This window comes from Bufo gargarizans, chromosome 4 (genome assembly GCF_014858855.1).
Source record: "Bufo gargarizans isolate SCDJY-AF-19 chromosome 4, ASM1485885v1, whole genome shotgun sequence".
Taxonomy (NCBI): domain Eukaryota; kingdom Metazoa; phylum Chordata; class Amphibia; order Anura; family Bufonidae; genus Bufo; species Bufo gargarizans.
The window spans coordinates 8,187,085-8,211,164 of record NC_058083.1 but is presented as its reverse complement, the minus strand read 5'-3'; the positions used below and the strand labels follow the sequence as shown (position 1 = coordinate 8,211,164).

General features: G+C 47.1%; 1 protein-coding gene across 2 annotated transcripts in view; it reads left to right on the top strand.

The window, feature by feature from the left end:
- Positions 1-24,080, top strand: part of LOC122934575 (intron Large complex component GCFC2-like) — a 39,658-nt gene that overhangs the window by 11,490 nt on the left and 4,088 nt on the right. The window contains exons 7-17 of one of the 2 annotated variants that reach the window (XM_044290148.1): positions 730-913; positions 2,624-2,747; positions 2,839-2,905; positions 3,922-4,034; positions 4,599-4,798; positions 6,367-6,517; positions 9,199-9,305; positions 10,747-10,823; positions 12,409-12,475; positions 13,158-13,304; positions 15,537-15,661. In XM_044290148.1, coding sequence (XP_044146083.1) covers positions 730-913; positions 2,624-2,747; positions 2,839-2,905; positions 3,922-4,034; positions 4,599-4,798; positions 6,367-6,517; positions 9,199-9,305; positions 10,747-10,823; positions 12,409-12,475; positions 13,158-13,304; positions 15,537-15,661 — 1,362 coding nt within the window. Of the gene's footprint in view, positions 1-729; positions 914-2,623; positions 2,748-2,838; positions 2,906-3,921; positions 4,035-4,598; positions 4,799-6,366; positions 6,518-9,198; positions 9,306-10,746; positions 10,877-12,408; positions 12,476-13,157; positions 13,305-15,536; positions 15,662-24,080 lie in introns of those variants that run through there. The other variant, XR_006388671.1, reaches the window with a different exon arrangement.

The window sequence follows — 24,080 nt, the reverse complement described above, 5'->3', positions numbered from 1 at the left end:
GTGCTGGCTGCAGAATCATATGGCCGCACCCGACCTCTATGACAAGTAGCTGCCATCCACGGTAGTTAACCCCTCAGGTGCTGCACCTGAGGGGTTAACTGCCGCGGATCGCAGCTACCGCTTATAGAGGTTGGGTGTGGCTATATAATTCTGAAGCCAGCACCCGCCTCCTGTATATGAATTAAAGTAAAATAAACTAACAAAACACCAAAATATTAAGTATAAATGAAAAAGATTTACAAAATAAAGCTTTGCGTTAACAATAAACGTGTTCATTTTCAGCAGATTTTTTTAGGAATTTTTTGTTTTATCAAAAATTCAAATGCACAGAATATCGGTATAAATTATCGGTATCGGCTCAAAAAAAATCAATATCTGTTGATCTCTAATCGATACTACATAGTAAGAGAAGCTTTTCGCTGCCTCCCATTCCATGATTGATAGGAGTCCTCACAAACAAGATGCTCTCTGCTGCTCCTCCTGCACGTATAGGGGAGGATGCCAAACCCCCCACCCTCCCAGTTATGAAAATCCCATACACTAGTAAAGCATGTAGACCCCCCCCCCCCCCCCCCCTTGTTTTACTTCTGTGCTTAGCTTGGTGTGACCACCTACCTGATGACCGATTCACAACAGACAAGATGGGTATACAGCTCTAACTAGAGACGAGCTCATTGTGCTATACATAGTCTTTGTACCTGATGTTCTCTCGTTCTTCCTTGTCTTCAGAATAGCCTCCATTGATGAGGTGCACAGAGCACACATCTTAGACAGTGAAAGATACACCCGTGATCTTGAAAATGCCAGGAACACGCTGCAGAAGCTCGAGACATCATCGAGTGAAAAAAGCTACAAATTCTTCAAGTCGATGAAGGTTTACGTGGAGAACTTTGTCGACTGTCTGAATGAGAAGGTAATGACATCAGAATAGGACTAGGAGATATAACTCCTCCCATCACATCTCTCTCCTGTTGTCCATGCTGAGACATCTTGTCTACGCCGATACATTGTAACAGCTGCATAAAGGCCACCTTGTAGCTGGTGAGGAATTGAAATGCAGACTATATTAGAAAGCTGCAGAGCTTTTCATTATGGGAGATCCCTTTAAAGCGTTTCTGTCACCAGATTTAAAGGGAGTCTGTCATCAGCATTTCACTTTTTTAACCCTTCCCACAGCACCCTAGCATGCTTACAGTTAATAAAAACGTTACCTCTGGCATCAATCCTGGACTTATAAAACGATCTTTATAACATATGCAAATGAGGGCTCGCAAGTGCCCAGGGGCGGCGTTACTCTCTTAGGTGCCCTGCTTGCTCAGCCTTTTCCTTGCTTCCCCCCGCCCCTTCCTTCCCTCCGCCCGCCCATCCTTTCCCTCTGACCGCCTATCTACCAACTTGTTATTCCACCGAGATCCCGGGCCTGCGCACTCATTCCTTTGGCCGGTGCATGCGCACTGCGATGCCCCTTCCTTGTACGGCATCACAGTAATTAATGCGCATGCGCCGATGGACCGCCTCCTTTGTTGTGCTTTTGCGTCGTTAGCCGGCGCATGCGCAATAGTTACTGTGATGCCATACAAGGAATGGGCATCGCAGTGCGCCTGCGCCGGCCAAAGGAATGAGTGCGCAGGCGCGGGATCTCGGCGGAATAACAAGTTGGGAGATAGGCGGGCAAAGGGTAGGAAGGGGCGGGGGGAAGCAATGAAAAGGCTGAGCTACCAGGGCACCTACGAGGGTAACGCCGCCCCTGGGCACTTGCGAGCCGTCATTTGCATATGTTATAAAGATCGTTTTTGATGGTTTTAGAAGTCCAGGATTGATGCCAGAGGTAACGTTTTTATTAACTGTAAGCATGCTAGGGAGCTGTGGGAAGGGTTAAAAAATTGAAATGCTGATGACAGACTCCCTTTAACCCTATTACGCTAGCTGACATTAGCGATGTGCTAATGTCAGCTAAACCTAACTAGCCTATTCCTAGTTTTATCTATGCCCCCGTTACACCAGCAGCCCCCCTGCTCCTAAAAGCTAATTAGCATATTATAAAAGTTAGGGAGAACGGAGCCTCTAGGAGCAGGAACAACGCCCCCTGCGTTGTTCCTGCTTCTAGAGGCTCCGTTCCCCCACCTTTTGTCACCTCCCTCTAACTCCTGATTGACAGGGCCAGACAGCCCTCGCATCCTTTTGCCAGCCCTGTGCTCTGGTGAAATCTCGCGCCGTTCAGCATTCGGCGCAGCGAGGAAGCTGGCAGCCTTCGAGCGTCTTTCCCTCACCGCGCCTGCGCCGAATGCTGAACGGCGCGAGATTTCACCAGAGCACAGGGCTGGCAGACAGATGTGAGCGCTGCCTGGCCCTGTCAATCAGGACTTGGAGGGAAGTGACAAAGGTGGGAAAACAGAGCCTCTATAGTACATCGCTAATGTCAGTTAGCTTAATGGGGTTAAATCTAGTGACAGAAACCCTTTAAATATAATCCAGAGTGGCTCTGACTGATTTTACTCCGGATGCTCCTCTTGTCTTTTTAGGTTGCATTCACACTACATCAGGAAATCCCCATGATGTATATACCTGATGTACGCAAACACAGTGTGAGTAAACCCTTACTAACGTGCAATGTCTTTCTTAGATTCAGGAGATTTATCAGCTGGAGTCTGAGATGTCCCAGATCTTGGAGGGTCACAGCAGATCGCTGCTGAAGCGCAGACAGGATGACCTCCAGCGTGAATCTGCTGCGATCCAGAAACTTGCTGGTGGGTATATAACTAAGCTGTGGTCGCTGGCTGCCGTGCACTCTTCCTCATCACATCTTAGAAGGTTTTTATGGATTGTGTCTTTCTTTAGGAACTGGAAATGATGTGGTGGCAGATGAGGAAACGAAGAGCCACCTGCAGGACATGGAGCTGCGAAGGTGACTTAATGCTGCGTTTCATGGCCATGCATTGGTCGTTGGCCCAGTACAAAAATTTCTTGATTAACCCTCCCATCCCTCATATATAAAAGAAGCGAGCCCTGCCTCCCTCCCGCACTAGAGAGAATGTAATAAAGCAGGTCACAGTCACACCAAAGGCAACCCAATTATTTTCTTATTCCTTGTTTTTTAGCCCCAATGTAACTTTAACCCCTTTCTGCCATATGCCATGCAGTTTCAAGGTCCATACCGTAAGCTGCCATACAATTACGGCACTCGCATGGCATGGCCTTTGTAGCTGAGCCCAGGCCGTCTGCAGTGGGAGCCAGCCTTAAGTGGTTCGAAATGGGGGCTCCCTCTGTCACCCCATGGCCCCCATCATACTGGCGTGATGCAGGGAGTTGCTATGGCAGTAGAAGGCCTAACAAGTTCCTCATAGAGGACAAATATATACTGGGTCAAAAAAATATAGTGACAAAAAAAAAACTAAACAAATGATGTGCAAAAGTGGTAAATTCATTAAAAAATATTAATTTTGTGTCTGCTCAGTGGGGTCCTACCACTGGAGCCCCTACTGGTCTTGAATAAGGGGACTGTATTCCCCTTTTTGAATGGAGTGGCAGAGATGCATTTAAGTCCATTGCTTTGTTGGAGTACAAGCGCTTGGCTATCTTCACCAGTCCCATAGAGTGGAATGCAGCGTGCGTGTGTCCCCCCCAATCCGCTCAAACAGGGGAACACTGGCCCCTGTTCATGTGATCGGTGGGGGTCCCAGTGGTTGGACCCCCACGATCAGACACTTATGGATAGGAGATAAATTGTCTTACAACCCCTTTAATATCACGGTAATTGCACTGACCTACATCAGTTTTACTGCACAAAGGGAAACAAAAAAATCTAAAACGTAGAAAAATTGAGTTGCGCCCCCCCCCAACTAAAGAGTTAAAAATAAGTTATATGCACGTCAAAATGTTATAAGAATTATCTAGCTCAAGGGCTTAATTTTCCCTGTACAGGGAGAGAAGGCGACAGAAACGTGAGGATTCTGGCCAAATAGATCACCACGAAGGGATGTCTAGTGACGACGAGCTGTCTCTCGACCAAGAACGTGAATACAAGCAAGATCAAGGTGATGGGGGGGCGGGGAAGATGCATTTTGCTAATTTGTGTGTCACAGCGTGCACTTACAGAACCACTGATGACGCATCAACCACAATGTCCTACACCGACCTACCCGGCCTGCTACATGTGTCCTGATCATACCCAAAGGGCAGAGGCATAAGGCTCATTGCGGAGCCATCTCTTATACTGACCTGTGCGCCTACAAAGTGATCAACATGTGTTCTCAGCTTCTGGATGTAGACCGGAAAATGATGATAAATTGGGATGGGAAACGTTTCATTTTACAGTGATTTAGCTTTAATCACAGTGCGACCCTTCATAAGGAGCTCAGCTTCAGACCTCATTTCAGCCATTACAGTCAAGGGCGCACCTTAGTGTCCGTATTGCCCGCCACGGGTCTAATGAACAGCACGGATCTAGTGTGCTCGGATCATCTGAACCGTGGTTGAGGTTTGCAGCAGTAGTACGAATATTGTGGCCGTTTGAATAAGGCTTGGATTACGTCTTGTAAATCTTCCATTCGTCATAATTTTCATTTTATTCCCGGGTCTAATAATGTTCCCTTCTACAGAGGACGTCCTGCTCCTGTGTAAACCCATCTTTGACGACGTCCATGAGGATTTCTGCCAGACTAAGAACATCCTGTCCAAGTTTCACGAGTGGAGGGAGCAGTTCCCGGAGACGTATTACGATGCTTACATCAGCTTATGTATTCCCAAACTGCTAGGCCCTCTGGTCCGGAAGCAGTTAATAGGCTGGAATCCTCTGCAGGTAGGACATCACTTCCCATTATGTTAAAATCTGTATTAGGCCTCTTTCACACGGGCGTCCCGGATTTGCTCCACATGTGTCGCGTGTGCATTGTGAGAAAACCGCGCGAGTAGGTACACAATTGCAGTCAGTTTTGACTGTGATTGCGTTCCGATGTTCAGTTTTTATTGCGCGTGATAAAAAAACTGAATGTGGTGCCCAGACCCGAACCCGGACTTCTTCACTGAAGTTCGGGTTTGGGTTAGGTGTTCTATTCATTTTATTATTTGCCCTTATAACATGGTTATAAGGGAAAATAATAGCATTCTGAATACAGAATACTAAGTAAAAATGTGGATTGAGGGGTTAAAAAAAAAAAAAGTTAAATTGACTCACCTCATCCTGTTGTTCGCGCAGCCGGCATCGTCTTCTTCCTTCATCTTTCAGGACCTGCAAAAGGACCTTTGACGTAATCTTCTATCTTTATTCAGCAGGACCTGTGCTGACGTCACCACGTGGTGAGCGCTATTACGTCATCAAAGGTCCTTTTGCAGGTCCTGAAAGAAGAAGACGACTATGCCGGCTGCGTGATCAACTGGATAAGGTGAGTTAATTTTATATATATTTTTTTTTTTAACCCCTCCAGCCCTATTGTACTATGCATTCTGTATTAAGAATGCTATTATTTTCCTTTATAACCATGCTATAAAGGAAAATAATACAGTAAATTGACTCTTTTAACAATTTACTAACATCATCTCCTAGCAACCATGCGTGAAAATCGCACCGCATCCGCACTTGCTTGCGGATGCTATGCGATTTTCACACATCCCCATTCATTTTTATGTGGCCTGTGTTGCGTGAAAAACGCAGAATATAGAACATGCTGCGATTTTCACGCAACGCACAAGTGATGCGTGAAAATCACCGCTCATCTGAACAGCCCTATTGAAGTGAATGGGTCCGGATTCAGTGCGGGTGCAATGCGTTCACCTCACGCATTGCACCCGCGCTGAATTCTCGTCTGTGTGAAAGGGGCCTTAAAGGAGCACTCGAGGCAACCTGCATTGTGTTATGCCTAGTGCAATACATGGAACACCAGAGAGAATCTTTGTGTCATGCTTCACCCCCTCAGGCTCTGCACAACGTATCAGTGGAGTGTTCCTTTAAAGGTGTTGTCCGTAACAGGTAATTTGTAACAGGTGCCGGCAGCCTACCTCCCCTTGTGAAAGGATCATACTTACCTGCACACTGGCTCCAACACCTCCATCTTCGGATGCGGTGCTGGTTTTCGTGCTCCCCAGCATGGTAACCTCTTCAGCTAACCTCTGCTGAAGCCGATGAGGTGACCATGCCAGGGAGGAGACGACAAACCCCGGAGCGGAAGATGGAGGCACAGAGGACCGGAGCGGTGTGGAACAGGTAAGTATGATCCTCTCAGTGGGGGAGGCAGGCTGCGGGCTCCTGTTAGAAAAATATGTATTCCCAGGCAACACCTTTAAGTCACAGGTCACATGAGTTTATTATTGGTGAAATTTCCGCTTGTGCTATGAACTCCTGCATTGACATCCTTGTTCTCCGTGGCCTAGGACGCCACTGAGCTTGAGCACATGTCATGGTACTGTGACCTGGATGATTTCTGCTATAGCAAGCATGACCGTGAGGACAACATGGAGGACAACCCAAATCATAAAGTGCTGAGCGCTGTCATTGAGAAGACTGTGATTCCCATAGTTTCAGGTGAGAAAATACAGCGCAGGGATGTGTGTTGGGCCATTAAAGGAATCTCCAGTGAAATCATGAAATCGGTGCCGATTCTTCAGTCTTTCTGGATAATTAGGTATTCGATAAAATCTGCCTCGGACTTTGTAAAGTTAACAGTCCTTACATTGGGTGACGATGGAAATTCATTCTCATGCACTGATCCTGTGTTACAGCCTGTGTATTACACAGTATTCCATGGACACCATGTGTGAGTGCAGCTCTGGAGTGTAATACAGGATGTAACTCGGGATCAGTACAGGATAAGTAATGTAATGTATGTACACAGTGACTCCACCAGCAGAATAGGGAGTGCAGCTCTGGAGTATAATACAGGATGTAACTCAGGATCAGTACAGGATAAGGGTTCTTTCACACTTGCGTTGTTTGATTCCTGCAGGCAGTTCCGTTGCCTGAACTGACTGCCTGATCAGGCAAACTGTATGCAAACGGATGTCATTTTTTCTGACTGATCAGGATCCTGATCAGTCTGAAAAATGCCTGATCAGTCAGAAAAATGCATTGCAATACTGGATCCGTTTTTCCGGTGTCATCAGGCTAAACGGATCCGTTTTGTTTGGTTTTTTTTCTTTCTCATTTTTAAAGAAAATGCGCAGACCAGAAGGACGGATCTGGCATTTCGGTATTTTGAATGCCGGATCCGGCACTAATACATTCCTATGGAAAAAAAAAAGTCTTCCGTTTTTTTTCGCCGGAGATAAAACCGTAGCTTGCTACGGTTTTCTCTTTTGCCTGATCAGTCAAAATGACTGAACTGAAGACATCCTGATGCATGCTGAACGGATTGCTCTCCATTCAAATGCATGGGGATATGCCTGATCAGTTATTTTCCGGTATAGAGCCCCTGTGACTGAACTCTATGCCGGAAAAGAAAAACGCTAATGTGAAAGTAGCCTAAGGGCTCTTTCACACTTGCGTTGTCCGGATCCGGCGTGTACTCCATTTACCGGAATTACACGCCGGATCCAGAAAAACGCAAGTGAACTGAAAGCATTTGAAGACGGATCCGTCTTCAAAATGCGTTCAGTGTTACTATGGCAGCCAGGACGCTATTAAAGTCCTGGTTGCCATAGTAGGAGCGGGGGAGCAGTATACTTACAGTCCGTGCGGCTCCCGGGGCGCTCCAGAGTGACGTCAGAGCGCCCCATGCGCATGGATGACGTGCCATGCGATCACGTCATCCATGCGCGTGGGGCGCCCTGACGTCACTCTGAAGCGCCCCGGGAGCCGCACGGATGGTAAGTATACTGCTCCCCCGCTCCCCACTACACTTTACCATGGCTGCCAGGACTTTAGCGTCCTGGCAGCCATGGTAACCATTCAGAAAAAGCTAAACGTCCGATCCGGCAATGCGCCGAAACGACGTTTAGCTTAAGGCCGGATCAATGCCTTTCAATGGGCATTAATTCCGGATCCGGCCTTGCGGCAAGTGTTCAGGATTTTTGGCCGGAGCAAAAAGCGCAGCATGCTGCGGTATTTTCTCCGGCCAAAAAACTTTCCGGTCCTGAACTGAAGACATCCTGATGCATCCTGAACGGATTTCTCTCCATTCAGAATGCATTAGGATAAAACTGATCAGGATTCTTCCGGAATAGAGCCCCGACGACGGAACTCTATGCCGGAAGAAAAGAACGCAAGTGTGAAAGAGCCCTTAGTAATGTATGTACACAGTGACTCCACCGGCAGAATAGTGAGTGCAGCTCTGGAGTATAATACAGGATGTAACTCGGGATCAGTACAGGATAAGTAATGTAATGTATGTACACAGTGACTGCACCAGCAGAATAGTGAGTGCAGCTCTGGAGTATAATACAGGATGTGGCTCAGGATCAGTACAGGATAAGTAATGTAATGTATGTACACAGTGACTCCACCAGCAGAATAGTGAGTGCAGCTCTGGAGTATAATACAGGATGTGGCTCAGGATCAGTACAGGATAAGTAATGTGTACACAGAATTTACAGTAAAAGGGTATTCAAATGTGTGGCATACAGTACATGTTTGGCAGAACAGTGGATTAGTACTTAAAGGGGTAATCCGGTTACATCGCAAGAACAGGGACTCTGTAGGGGATATGGAGCCCCCGTTCTTGTGATCGGTGGAGGTCCGAGTGGTAGGCCCCCCACCCATCTAATAGTTATCCTCAATCCTGTGGATAGGCGATAACTTAAAAGGGTTTTCCAAGATTTTTTTTTTTTTTTACTGACTACCTATCCTCTGGATAGATGATCAGTATCTGATCGGTGGGGGTCCGACACCCGGGATCCCTGCCAATCAGCTGGTTGAGAAGCTGCTGCCTTCTCTCATCTCTCCAGGCACAACGCGGGACATTGTATAGCGGCTGTGCTTGGTATCCCAGCTCAGCCCCATATACAGCACAGTATTAATTGCACTGTCCACTACCATTTGTCTCTACAGTTTGTTATAGGTGTACTGGGCTATACCTGCCCAGTGGATGGTGAATGTGCCCTGTAGATATGTTTTGTATGTGTGTCAGGAGCTTTCCCAGCACATACGCTGACATTAGGGCATATAATGTGAGCAGAGCCTTATCTGTACAGTGCAGCAGGATTGGTCTTCTCTATATGAATTCAGGGTAAACGATACATCAGGACTGAAGGATTAATGTTATATTTCAGGACTTGTTGAACGTGTTTGGGATCCTATGTCATCTGCTCAGACCCGCAGACTGGTGGATTTCTGCAAAACGCATGTACTGGGAGATGAGAAAAGCAAACCTGTGCAGGTGAGATGATGTGATACGTCCATGTAATCATCAGGATTGGAAGCGGGACTCGAGAGGAGGTCATTACACAGTGTGGCTCCCCATGTAAGCAGGTCTGGCTTGGACACAACTGCTGCTTACTACAGAACTGAAGACAGATGCAGCTTACCGCTACACCGTGAACGTCCTGTATGAATGGCCGTCCTTTATACTTTCTTTTTAGTTCCAGCATTGTGCATGTGCTGAGTTAATCTGTCATTTATTTTCATAGAAGTTGTTATTTCTGACGCTGAGCTTCATATCCCCTGCTCAGACGTAGAGATTAGAGATGAGCGATTTTCATATTTTGAAATTCGTTCACACTTCGTTTGTTGGTAAAAGGTGAATTGCGTTATGGATTCCGTTACCACGGACTATAACGCAATTCTATGACGGAATGCCTTTAGAGGCATTCCGTTATTCATTCCGTCATATTAGAAGTCTATGGGCTGCAAAACGGATCTGTCCTGTTTCCGTTATGCATGGGAGTCCATTATGACATAATGAATAAAGGAATGCCTCTAAAGGGATTCCGTCATAGAATTGCTTTATGGTCCGTGGTCACGGAATCCATACCACAATTCACCTTTTACCAACAAACGAAGTGTGAAGGAATTTCATAAGCTGAAATTCGCTCATCTGTAATAGAGATAAAAGATAACATTCTGTCTCCCTGGATCTACCACTAGGGGGAGCCTTCTGCATATGCTATATTATTATAGAGCTGAATGCATAAATCGTATGCGGTAAGCTCCCTCTAGTGGTGGCTGCACAAAGACGGAATGTTATGTTTTATCTCTGTGTCTAAGCAAGGGATATGGAGGTAATTGGTAAAACGTACATCTAATTGCTATAAAGTTATATTCTGAAATGGACAAAAAATGCCTAAAATAGCGATTTTTACATTGATGTCTGATCCTCAGGGTAAACCATCAATGTGTAATCTGTGGAAGCCCCCACTTTTGGGTACCTCCCCAACGAGCAGAACAAATGGCGGTGATAATCACAGATGCTGCCCTACAGCCCTTTTACTTCAGGCTTGCACAGAGATTTCTCGTATGCGTCTCGGCCCATTCTAGTGAACGGCGTATAACAGCGAAGGGGCTGCCCACTCATTCTGCCACTAAACATGCCATGATGTAAATGTATACCGTATCTATAGGGCAGGGCAAAAGTGTGTGGTCTGACCACCTGGTCCCCCTCTGATCATGAGAACGGAGGTCCTGTGTCCCCCTGTGGAAATGGAGAAGCAGTTTAGCATGCAGAATGATGACTGGAGCGGCAGCATGCATGATCAACCACGCTCTGTTCATTCAGGGGGACAAAGGACCCCCATTGTCATGTTTAGTAGATGGAGAGAAGTTTATATATTGGCACGACTTTTTGGGATTGTGATGTATAATAGTGGCACTTTATATTTTAGGGTCTTCTCAGTTGTCTGATTTCAAGATTAAAGAAAGCTATAGAAGAAGACGTATTCATCCCTCTCTACGCTAAGAGGTACGTCCAGATTACTTCAAGTCTATTGAAACAGCTTCTTCTGTATTAATGTGGTAAGTGCGGGTAGGAAAAGCATGACTGATGGCATATGATATATGTTGTGTATAGATGGCCTGAATCCTGACCCATTCATTTTGAAAAACACATAAAAAAACTGAAACACTGCACATAGTCGCAGACAAAACTGAGTAAATTTTCATGCCAAACCATCACTTTTTCCCTGAACCGATCCTGACTCATTCCGTATCATTCGTGTGAAATAAGCCTAAGGCCCCTTTCACTCCGGACTGGCAGCGTGAGTATGCGGAAGGTCCAATCCTGACCTCCCAGCACTGACTGGGTCGCATAGCATTATATTGATTTATGATGCTATGTAACCTTTAGTGATCTGGAATGTATTGGATAACACTGACAGCATTATGTCAGTGTTATCCAATATATTCCAGAACTGTAAGGGTTACATGGCATCATAAATCAGTATAATGCTATGTGACCCTATAAGTGCTGGGAGGTCAGGATGGGAGCTGCCGCATACTCGCGCTGCCTGTCCGATGCCTGGAACTCGCGTGTCTAAAAGTGGCCTAACTCTGAATTCGCCAATGGGGTGTATGAAAATGGGGTTTCTAAATTTAATAATTCCTTTAAAGGGATTCTGTCACCAGGTTTCACCCCTGTCAGCTAAACATATGCTGATGTTCAGGGCCTCATCAGGATTCCTAATGTGGGCTTCTAAATGTGATCCGTAGCCTTATTTTGCTAAAAAACAGGTTTTACTAACCTGTCACTCAAAGAAATAAAGGTGCCCAAGGGGATGTCAAGGGATGCAAGGTGCCGGCCGCACCCACCGCCGTTCGTGCCCTGCGCCACCTTTCCAGACTTCTGCACCGCCTCCTAATCCTCTGTGCAGCCTCTCGCTCTTCCTCCCCCTCCTCCTGCTGTAAGATCTCGCGCATGCGCACAGGGCTCTGCATGATGCGCCCATGCGGACTTCTCGATTTGGCTTCTTAAAGCGAAGTGCGCATGCGCCGTCACTTCGCTCAACCCAGGTATGACCTGCACTCTGGCGCCAGCCTCTTAGAGCCCTGTGCGCACGCGCGAGATCTTACAGCAGCAGCAGCAGGAGGAGGAGGGGGAGGGAGGGAGAGCGAGCGAGCGAGAGGCGGCACAGAGGATTAGGAGGCGGTGCAGAAGTCTGGAAAGGCGGTGCTGGGCACGAACAGCGTTGGGTGCGGCCGGCACCTTGCATCCCTTGACATCCCCTTGGGCACCTTTATTTCTTTGAGTGACAGGTTAGTAAAACCTGTTTTTTAGCAAAATAAGGCTACGGATCACATTTAGAAGCCCACATTAGGAATCCTGATGAGGCCCTGAACATCAGCATATGTTTAGCTCACAGGGGTGAAACCTGGTGACAGAATCCCTTTAAGCATTAACAGAATGGTTGGCATTGAAGATACTGCATGACATAAAGGTGACATTCATGCTTTTGATTTGGCGTTGACTACAAATACTCAGGGTTCTGGATAATGCCATGATACTGGTTGTGGCCATAGAAGACTGATCCTTGGTGTCCTGTGTCTTACAGATTATTACAGGACAGGACTTCTCCACATTCTAGATTTCAGGAGAGGCAGTTCTGGTCGGCTGTAAAAGTAAGTACTGTTGCTGTGGTCATTCTGCCCTTATGCGGTATGTACATTAATGTGTGTGCAGGACTGAGACGAGGTGAAGGCAGAGATAGGCAACTGTGTAGAAGGGGAGAGGACGCACTTTTCCTACAAGAAACCACCATTTCGCATTGTGCTACAAGCTGCACTGAAGTCGCTGGGGCTGTGACACTGGGTGCAGGTGTCCGAAAACAGAGGTGACTTTCTGATGCCTGCACGCGACGCCGCGGCCCCAACAACTGCAGTGCAGGTGCATAGTTAATAATCCTCTCTCTCTGCAGAGCCAAAAAGTGGGTCGTCTTATTTAGTTAAAGACGGTCCCCGATAAACATGCGCACGCTTTACATCTTCGTCTGTCATTTTAGTACCTGTATGGTAAATTTAGTAGTTTTGTTGCCCAGTGTACTATAGAGATGGATTACAGGTGGCTGAGATGACCATATTGTCTTGTCGGCTCAGCGGGGCCCATCTCCTCTGTCCACAGCCCTTCCTGTAAATTCCCTCACAACCTTGCATCTTCTTGTTGCCTGCACTTTGCTTAGGCGGCCATCAGCAAATTATTGGCAAAATAAAATACCTGACCTAGGCTGGACCTGATGAATAAGCCAGACTCTTCTCGGGAGGAGCCTTCGCTATTTACTCTAAATTCTCTTGTTCTTCCTTTCAGTTGTTTGGGAATATTCTACTATGGGACGGTTTTCTTCAGGAAGAAATATTGCAAGAGCTCGGCCTGGACAAGCTGCTGAACCGTTACCTCCTCCTAGTCCTTCTCAATGCGGAGCCAGACTCTGAGCTGGTGGACAAATGTCACAAGGTAACGCCCGGCGCTCAGCACCGCAGTCATGATTGTCAGCTCCGCCCACAAGGCTTTTATGCTTTGCTTTATTCGGCCAATTTTTTTTTTTTAAATCAGATCTTTTTTATTGAAAAATTTATAATGTAAATACACATTATTACATGTCACAAACAGATATGACATAGAGACATATTATCCAGCAAGTCTGGTAACACACAGGGTACCAAGCCATGAGTAATAATCAAATTTCAACCCAACTCCCCATCCCCACCCATCCCGCCCCACCTTAACCTACACAATACAAAGGCGCACTATTATATATTCCTATGCAGACGTCGAAACGACAGCCACGGTTCCCATAATTTTTCAAATTTTGCTGGGCATCCACGCTTTTGGTATACCATCCGTTCATAGCTTAACATTGTGTCAACAGCACTTAAGAATTCGCCTAGGGTTGGCGGCGCTGTCTGTATCCAGTGTAGGGCGATCAACTTTCTAGCAACATATAACACTCTACCTATAGCTATTTTATGCACCTGACTAGTGGCCAATTCAGAGACGTATCCCAACACACACACTTTCGGATCAGGCGGTATCCGTACCTTGTAAACGTCCTGTATTGTCTGAGATACCATCTCCCAGTATCTCCCTAGCCTCTCGCACGTCCACATCATATGCAACAAATCTGCAGAAGCCATAGAGCACCTTGGACATTCATCCGTGGGTCTAAACCCTATGCGAAACAAAAAAAACTGTGTCTTGTAGACCCTATGGACAATGAACAGCTGTGAGAGTTTACGCCCTTCACTCAAGGAAGAGAGAGGTATCGCCTCCAGTATGTCAGACCATTGGTCGTCGGTTAGCTCACCAACATCCTTTTCCCATTTACTTTTAGCCACAAGCGGATGCGACAGTAGAAACTTATCAAGCAACAGCTTGTATATACAGGAGATCATACCTCTCCTTGCCCCCCTGGACAGAATCTGGTGCAGTGCAGCATCTCTCCCTGCCACCACAGTCACGCCTCTAAATGTGGAGTTGTACGCGTGTCTCACCTGAAGATATTTATAAAAGTGTGTTCTAGGTAGGTCATACAACTCCTGAAATCTGGTAAAGGACATGAACTTCTTTTCTTCCAGAAGGTGGCCCAACCTCAGAATACCCTTCCTTTTCCACGCCCCAAAATCAGACAGAGAGGAATTCCGGCAGCACGGGATTATCCCACAATGGAGTGTATTCCGTGTTGCCGACAACCCCCCTCAGGAGCTTAACCCTGTACCACACTGAGTGCATCAAGTAACCCAAATCTCCCAACAGACCATTCTTCCCAGCCCCTCTAGTCTCAAGGATCAGCAATAGGTCCTTAGATGACAAGCAATGCTTAAACAACTGACACGACACCTCACTCGACTCCAGTTCTATCCACCCTTTAAAATGTTGGCATTGTGCAGCCAGGAAGTATACCCAGGGGTTTGGCACTGCAAGGCCCCCTTCCGTCTTAGGATATTGCAGCGTTTCGATCTTAATTCTCGGTTGCCCCTTCCGCCATATGAGCTCGCTGAAAGTAGCATTGATTGGAACAAATTTGGACTTTGACAGCCAGACCGGGGAATTATGTAGAACATAGAGTAGCTGGGGCATCAACACCATTTTAATGAGATTGGCTCTTCCCGCCACCGACAGGTACAGTTTACACCATGCCTTAGCTTTGTTTCGAAATTTAATAACCAGCGGGTCAAAGTTAAGGCGCACGAAGTCCCGGATTCTAGGGGATATATGGATACCCAAATACTTAAAGGACGCTACACATGGAATACTTCTGTCTCGCACTGTCTGCGACTGCCCCTGCCCGTCAAGCAGCATAATTGCTGATTTACTCCAGTTAATAGTCAGACCCGACAGGGCACCGAAGCAGTCAATAATTTTCATAGCCGCTTCCAAAGATGGACCAGTGTCCCCCCAAAAAAGCAAAGTGTCGTCTGCATACATCGCCACTTTATTATTAACTGTTCCATACTGGAACCCCCGAATGTCCAGTGACTATTCGGCCCATTTTTAGTTGAAAACCCTATAGCTTGAGACCATAAATCTGTGGGAAGATAGAAAATTAAGAAAAAAAAAATCTTTTTCAGTGGTACTGATTTTGTGGCGGATTTGCCCCGTGCATTGCAGATGGTGAAATCCGTGCCGTAAATTGACATGCTGTGGATAGGAAACAGTCTGAGTCGCTGAATTTTTGTTTCTCTGCAGATAGTCGAGTATCTTCCCCAGAGCTGGTTTAGGGGCCTCAGCAGTGGCGAAACGTTGACACGACTGGGAAATTTCAGCAAGCACTTGGTAAACTTCGTCCACGCTCTGCACAAGCTGAATGACAGGTGAGTGACTGCAGGACGTATTCTGAACACTGTGGACATGCGAGACAAACTTAAAGGGGTTATCAGGATAGGTCATCAATATCAATCTGAAGGGGGTACCCACACCAATCAGCTGTTAGAGGCCAGTGTTCCGTGGCCCTTCCTACGCCATGTGACATCACCGTACATCAGTCACATGGTCTAGTTGCAGATCAGCCCTGTAGTAGTGAATGGGGCTGAGTTGCAATGTCAAGCACAGCTGCTATACTATGTACAGCGCTGTGCTTGGTGAACTGGCTGCACTACTGCTGAGCGTGGCGGCTCCCAGGAACAGCTGATCCGCAGGGGTGCCGGGACTCGGACGCGAGGACAGGTCATTATTACCGTTTCCTGTAGAATTCCTTTAATATAACCTTTCATCTGATGATCATATGTTTGACAAAGGCACCATATAAGTATAATGTTCTCAAACTACCCCCATCTCTGGTAGTCCCATAGAAGTGAATGGAGCTATGGCCACACGTGTGGTGCGCTCTCTATTTATTTCTATGGGACTTCTGAAGCCGAGTATGCTTGCTTGGCTATTTTCAGAACTTCCATAGAAATGAATGGATAGCGTGCCACGGTTGTATGGAGCACTCTCATTTGCTTTCAGGGGCCCATTCTGAAGATAGGAGCAGGTCCCACCTATAGGACCTGCACTTATCTGACAATGGTAGCATATCCTAGCGATATGCCACCAATGTCTCAAATGAAACAACCCCTTTAACCACTTCACATCCAGTCAATTTCCCCCTTCCTGACCAGGCCTAATTTTGCAAACCTGACATATGTCCCTTTATGTGTACGCTTTTACTTATCCAAGCCATTCTGAGATTGTTTTCTCGTGACACATTGTACTTCATGACAGTGGTAAATTTGAGTCTATAAATTTCACCTTTATTTATAAAATAATCCAAAATTTACCCAAAATTTTTAAATATTCGTAATTTTAAAAATTAAAATTTATCTGCTTTTAAAACAGTGATGCCTGATAAAATATGTATTACTTAACATTCCCCATATGTCTACTTTATGTTTGCATCATTTTGGAAATATCATTTATTTTTTAGGACATTAGAAGGCTTAGAATTGTAGAAGCAAATCTTGAAATTTTGCCAAAAATTTCTAAAACCCACTTTTTAAGGACCAGTTCAGGTCTTAAGTCACTTTGTGGGGGCTTACATAGTGGAAACCCCCCATAAATTACCCCATTGTAGAAACTACACCCCTCAAGTTACTCAAAACGGATTTTACAAACTTTGTTAACACTTTAGGTGTTCGACAAGAATTAAAGGAAAATGGAGATTACATTTCTAAATTTCACTTTTTTGGAAGATTTTCCATTTTAATCCATTTTTTTTCTTTAACACATCGAGGGTTAACAGCTAAACAAAACTCAATATGTATTACCCTGATTCTGCAGTTTACATAAACACCCCACATGTGGTCGTAAACTGATGTAAGGGCGCAGAAGAAAAGGAGGGCCGTATGGTTTTTGGATTTTGCTGGACTGGTTTTTAGAAGCCATTTCCCATTTTAAGCCCCCCTGATACACACTTACAGTAGAAACTCCCAAAAACTGACCCCATTTTGGAAACTAGGGGATAAAGTGCCAGTTTTATTGGTACTATTTTGGGGTACATATAATTTTTAATTGCTCTATTACATTTTTTGTGAGGCAAGGTAACAAAAAATGGCTGTTTTGGCAATGTGTTTTTATTTTTTTACAACATTCATCTGACAGGGTAGAAGATCATGTGCTATTTTTATAGACCAAGTAGTTACGGACGCAATGATATCAAATATGTCTACTTTCTTTTCTTTGTTTGTTTCAGTTTTACATAATAAAGCATTTTTTAAAACAAAATTATGTTTTTGTGCCTCCATTTTCTGAACGCCATATTTTTTTTATTTTTCTGCCGATTGTCTTGTGAAGGGGCTTGTTTTTTGAAGGAAGAGTTGACGTTTTAAACATATTTGTGTCTCCATTGTCTGAGAGTCATATTTTTATTAAATTTTTTGACCGATTTGTCTTGGGTAGGGTCTCATTTTTTGCGGGATGAGGTGACTGTTTGTTAGGTACTATTTTGGGGGGCATACGCCTTTTTGATCGCTTGGTGTTGCAATTTTTTTGATGTAAGGTGACAAAATGGCTTTTTTTATGTCAACTTTTTTTTTATTTATTTCACTTTAACACCATAGCTTTTTTTGACACAGTTTTTATTTATTTTATGGTGTTTATCAGACAGGGTGGATCATGTGATATATTTATAAAGCCGGTTGTTACGGACGTGGAAATGCCAAATATGTCTATTTTATTTATTTTCTATTTTTAACATTTGTTTTTAATAACTTAATTGGAACGTTTTATTGTTTTATTTTCTATAATTTTTTTTTATTTTACACTTTGCGTCCCCCATAAGGTCATACAAGACCTCTGGGGGACATTTACCTTCACTTTATTTATTTATTTATTTATTTATTTATTTATTTTTTCCCACCATTGATTTCTCTTGTAACTGGGGCTGACATAGTAGCCATGGTTACAGGGGAAATACACCCCCCAGAGAGGCTCTACAGCAGAATACAATGCTGTACAGCCTCAGTGCAGGGCTGATCGTGGTCTATGGAAGACCCGACAGCTCCTGCACTCACCCTGCCCTGGCGGTCACATGAACGTCCATTCAGAGATAAACATCCACCCGAGTGAGTTTTCCACGCAGATTTTTCTCGTGAATGGCATCGGGGGACACAGCACCATGTGTATATGCCCTGCTGCCAGGTGCACCTTTTACCCCATTTTTTTTTCCCCTCCCTGGGCGTCGCTTCCCCTCAGGAGCCCCCCCACCTGTTTTATCTTTTCCGGAGGGCCACGAGTTTCCTGTGGCTCCTACCCGGCGACTGCGCACCTTTTCCGGACGCTTCACTAACCGAGGCCCCGGATTTTCCCTCGCCTAGGCTGCATCCTCTTACACGTTCCCCTTGCTTCCCAGGCTTTTTTTATTGGCCCCTCCCAGCTCCTCTTGGCTCTTGGGAGGGGTTTCCTTCCCTCCTGTCCCAGTCAGGATTCGGTCAGCTGTCAAGGAAGCCTATGTGGCGAAGGGTCGTGTTCCCCTTTTCACGTTGACTGCTCACTCCACTAGGGCGGTCAGGGCATCCTGGGCAGTCCGGCATCAGGCCTTTGCCTCCCAGGTCTGCAGGGCCGCCACCTGGGCCTCAGTTCACACCTTCTCAAGGTTTTACCACATCCATCCAGTTTGGGTCGCAAGGTTCTGCAAGCGGCAGTGCGTTAGGTTTTTCGGATGGCTGTCTCTTCACACCCTCAGGGACTGCTTTGGGACGTCCCATAGTGCTTTGTCCCCAATGCCATTCACGAGAAAAATAGATTTTTGTACTTACCGTAAAATCCTTTTCTTGTTGGATGCATTGGGGGGCACAGATCCCACCCTTGTTCTTTTCTTTGTTCGGTTTACCGGCAGCTGGGCATATACCTGTGGTGCTGTGTCCCCCCCAATGCATCCAACAAGAAAAGGATTTTACGGTAAGTACAAAAATCCATTTTCTCATTAATGGCACTGGGGGACACAGTACCATGGGTATATGCCCAGCTACCATTAGGAAGCACTAGATATCAAAAAAAGGTTTTGCTGCTATTTTATTTTTTCATCTTAACTTTCTCCTTGGTCATTCCACTTCCTTTGCGGCCTTCCCCGGCCTCCCATCCCTGCCAGGACTAGGCCGTGTTTTCTCCAGGCCGCCCCCGGTGCTTCTTTTGCCCTGCTTTTCCCCTCCCTGAGCGATGCTCCCCCTTAGGAGCCCCCCTCACCGTTTTATTTATTTTTTAATTTTATTTTTTTCATTCCGGAGGGCCCTGGTCTCCCGCGATTTGCTCCCGCCGACGGTGCACCTTTTCTGGCCACCTCATTAATCGAGGCCCCGACTTCCTCCACTGCTAAGCTGCATTCTCTCCCGCCCCCTTCCCTTGTTTCCCGGGCTTATGCTGGCCCCTCCCCGCTCCTCTCAGCTTCTGGAGGGGTTCCTCCTCTTATGTCAGCCAAGCACGGGCTTTAACCCCGTGGGCACTGTTTTCTGATGAAATAGCCTCCATCTTGCCAGCAGAGTCCTTTCTCTCAGAGTTGCTGCAGCAGCACCTCTTTGGGGACTCGGCTCCTGGGACCCAGTAGGCAGCCTTGGCTGGCTGCTTTCTTTTTCAGGCTTCCTCTCAGGCCTTATGTCCTCTTTCTGAGGACTCCCATTCCGAGCCCCCCTCGGGGGTCGCATGTATTTGGGTGCGCCCGGGGATAAAGGGTTGCCACGCTGTCAGCTGGGCCTCTTCCCTGTCCCAAGCCATAGGGAACGCTGTCCGACTCTCCCAGCCTATGGCAGAGTCGCTGCTCCCACTGCCTGTCCAAAAATTGCGGCCACCTCTGCCCCCCCAGAACCCTTCCACGGATGGGGCACACTCTGCGAGGTCTCGCAGACAACCTCTGGTTGTCACAACCATGTCCCGCTCCTCCTCGGGTCACTCCCAGGACAAGTCTGAGGCTGGTGACAAACCCTTCCCTGCCATTCCATCCGCTGCCTCGGGGGACACCTCTGCTCCGATTCTCTCTCGGTAACAGAGCATCAGGCGGTCTTCCACCATACAGATTCCCTCTGGGTGGTTAAAGACCAATGTCCACTGAGGAACCTCTCCTCTCCAGGGTTGGAATCCCCCCCTAGTGGATTTTCGGATGGCGCTCCCCTGGCTGCACACAGGTAAGTCAGCCCGCCACGTGTTTAGCACGCTGGCACACCTACGTGGTGTCCCAGGTACATACATACGCCTTCCCCTTAACAGGGGGGTACTTGCACCACTGCCAAATGCTGTACCCAGCACTGCAGCTATTTCTCTGTACCAGGGGCTATATTCCACACACCCTCCTAGTCGGAGACTGTTCCCGCCAGCCGCTGTAGCCAAAACAGCCAGTCTGGTGCTAGCGTGCGACACGCAATCACAGTGGCGTAACTAGTGTGTTATGGGCCCCAGTGCAAACTTTGGATCGGGCCCCCCCCCCCCCCCCATTTATACAAAGAAGCGGCAGAATTTCTTACTAAGGGCTCTTTCCCGTGCGGCTAGTCCGCTGCGTGAATGAGAGCCAAGCCCCATTCCGGACAGCAGAGACAGCTCCGTGCCTCTCTGTGACCTTTTTACTACAAAATCACAATGAGATAAAGTTGTCACCGTGATTTTGTAGCAAAACGATCACAGAGAGGCAAAGAGCATTATCAATCATGTTACTACTCAGTGTCTCTGCTGTCCGGAGCGGGGCTTGGCTTTCTTTCACACAGCAGTTTAGCCACACGGGATCCGCTCGTGTTAAAGAGCCCTAAGCCCAATGCATGGCTACACTCACCCAGTCCTAATAAAATCTGGTCCTACCTCATCCAGGGTGTCTCTGGCGTCGGCGTGATGTCCGCTGGATCCAGAACAAGGTTCCTGTGGTGATAGAGAAAAAAAGAATAATCACATAAGGAAGGGATGGTGACTGCCCCTATGAAACTACCAGCAGGGGGCGCTGTGCTGGCCTGGTAGACTGAGCTATGCCAATGTATAGCAGGGTAATTTAGGACATTTCCCCTAAGTGCAACCACACAGTACTAATGTCTACATTGTGGCCCCTCACAGTACTAATGCCCACCTTGTGGTCCCTTCACAAAAGTTATGTCCTTCTTGTGGCCCCTCACAGCAGTTATGCCTACCTTTGTTCCTGTCACAGTAGTTATGCCCAGATATGTGTCCCTCACAGTAGTTATGCCAAATATGTGCCCCCTAACAGTAGTTATGCCAAATATGTGCCCCCTCACGGTATTTATGCCAGATATGTGCCCCCTCAAAGTAGTTATGCCCAGATAAGTTCCCCCTCACAGTGGATATGCCCAGATATGTGCCCGCTCACAGGGGTTTGCCCAGATATGTGCCCGCTCACAGTGGTTATGCCCAGATATGTGCCCCTCACAGTGGATATGGCCAGATATGTTACCCCTCACAGTAGTTATGCCAGATTATGTGCCCCTCACAGTAGTTATGACCAGATATGTGCCCCCCTACAGTGGTTATGCCAGATTATGTGCCCCTCACATTAAATATGCCCACATATGTGCCCCTCACAGTGGTTATGCTAGATTATGTGCCCCCCTCACAGTAGTTGATATATGTGCCCCCTCATAGTTATGCCTTTATATGTGCCCCCCTCACAGTAGTTATGACATATTAGGTGCCCCCTCAGTAGAGATGCCCACTTTTGTGCCCCCTCACTCTAGTTGTGCCCATCAACCCCCTTCCCCTTTGCCCCCAGTCTGCAGTGTTAGGAAAAGAAAATAAAAAAACACATACTTACCCTCTTCCCTGGTGTTGCGCTGCCACACTCACATGGCACTGCTGGCTGTGCTGAAGGCAGTTTCCCGGGCCTTCAGAGCTCCTCCCACAGCCAGCAGCGCGATGTGCGGCCAGCAGAGGGAGCTCTAGAGCTCCTGCTTCACTGATGATCTGGATACAGCCTGGCAGTGACAAGAAATGCCGGGCGGACTGTATGTGAGTGAGTGAGTGCGCGCGTCCCCCCTCTTCCTCCTCCCCCCCTCTGCGCAAACCTCCCCCACCTTGCTTCATATTAAACATGTAATGGAGCGCCCTGATGGGGGCCCGGCATTGTCACTGTACTTCATGCTGGGCCCCGTCACAGCGCTTCATTACATGTTAGTACAGCGGGCCCCTCCCCCCGCCGGGCCCGGTCGCAGTCGCACTCCCTGCGACCGCGATCGTTACGCCCCTGCGCAATCATATATACAGAGGGAGCCCTGGTTCACCAGAGTAAGTGCCTGTAGCCGATACAGTAGACTATGCAGCCGTATCCGAGCAGCTACATTACTCCCTTCATAGGTAGAGTACCTGTACCATCTCCAGACGCTGTAGTCAGTACACCTGTCTGGTTCTCGGGTGCTCCATCTCCACTGGCTGTAGCTATTACACCTGTTCTAATGTGCACCAAGAAGCCCCATTGCTCCTCTCATAGGTAGAGTACCTGTACCATCTTCAGACGCTGTAGTCCGTACACCTGTCTGGTTCTCGGGTGCTCCATCTCCACAGGCTGTAGCCATTTATTATGCCTGGTTCTTGTGTGCACCAAGCAGCCACATTGCTCCCTTTAGAGGTAAAGTACCTGTACCATCTCAATAGAACCAGAGAGGTGTAATTGCTGTAGCCATTACACCTGTCTGGTTCTATTAAGCACCATGCAGCCCTTTTTCTCCCTTACCAGGCGAGGTATAGAGGCCATCTTCTAATGTGATAGCTATTGAACTTCTCCGGTTCTAGTGCGCACCACGCAGACATCGCTGCCCTCTGACGTAGAGTTCCTGTGCCATCTCCAGAGGTTTACACCTGTCTGGTTTTAAGTCTGCACTTCACAACTGTATTTCTCCCTTATTAGGTAGAGTATCTGTACAGCCTCCATATACTGTAGCATTTCCAATGCCGTAGCTATGTTTCACTCTTATTTTAGTGAGCACCATGCAGCCACATTACTCCTATTATAGGCAGAGTATTTGCAGTATCTCCAGGGGTCATGCCCTATTGGTACAATCTGCGGCCCATACGGATCCTGCATTACTGGGCGTATCTCTCCCTTCCCTGGCTCTGATCTGTGGCCCCCCCATTCACGTGGAGTGGTGTTTCCATCTCTTCTGCTTCTAGCATACATGGCATACCTATATCCATATGTCTCCCCCCTCCCTGGGCGGAGTAGAGTTACTCTGTTGGTTTCAGTATATTGCTGGCCTGTTCAGATCTGACACCAGGTGCAGTTCCTCCTGGATCAGGCCCTCTAGTCTTCTCTTTGCCTTTGTACTACAAATGATTGATTTTTACTTCATTGTCTGACGCATTATTTTACAAGACTTTCCAGTCCTGTTATACACCAGACAACTGCTTGGCTGGCATGCTAGGTTTGTACTTTGTCAACCCTGTGAATTGCTACTGCATGCTGCACCGCCGCGTTACCCCATTTCTGATGGAGTACTCGCGTTTTTATTTCTGCTCCTTGCTTTCTTTTCACAGAGTTACATGGCACAGTCCTGGCAGAGTACAGGGATCACCACTGGATGTTCTATCCTGCAAGAGTACGCAGTGTTGTGAGCACCAGCTGCCGCTGAAGTTTTGGGTCATCGCTGATGTCCTCCACCATACAGAATCCTTCTGGGTGGTCTGACATGTGTCTTCGCTGGACGTCCTCTCTGATATGGCTGTGACAGGACTAGTGAGTGCCATACTACTGCTGGTGGGTGGACTTTTCCGCGGCTTGCACTGGTATCGGACATGGTCCCGTACCTCTTCCATGGTCTGTGTGTTCTTGGTACTCCC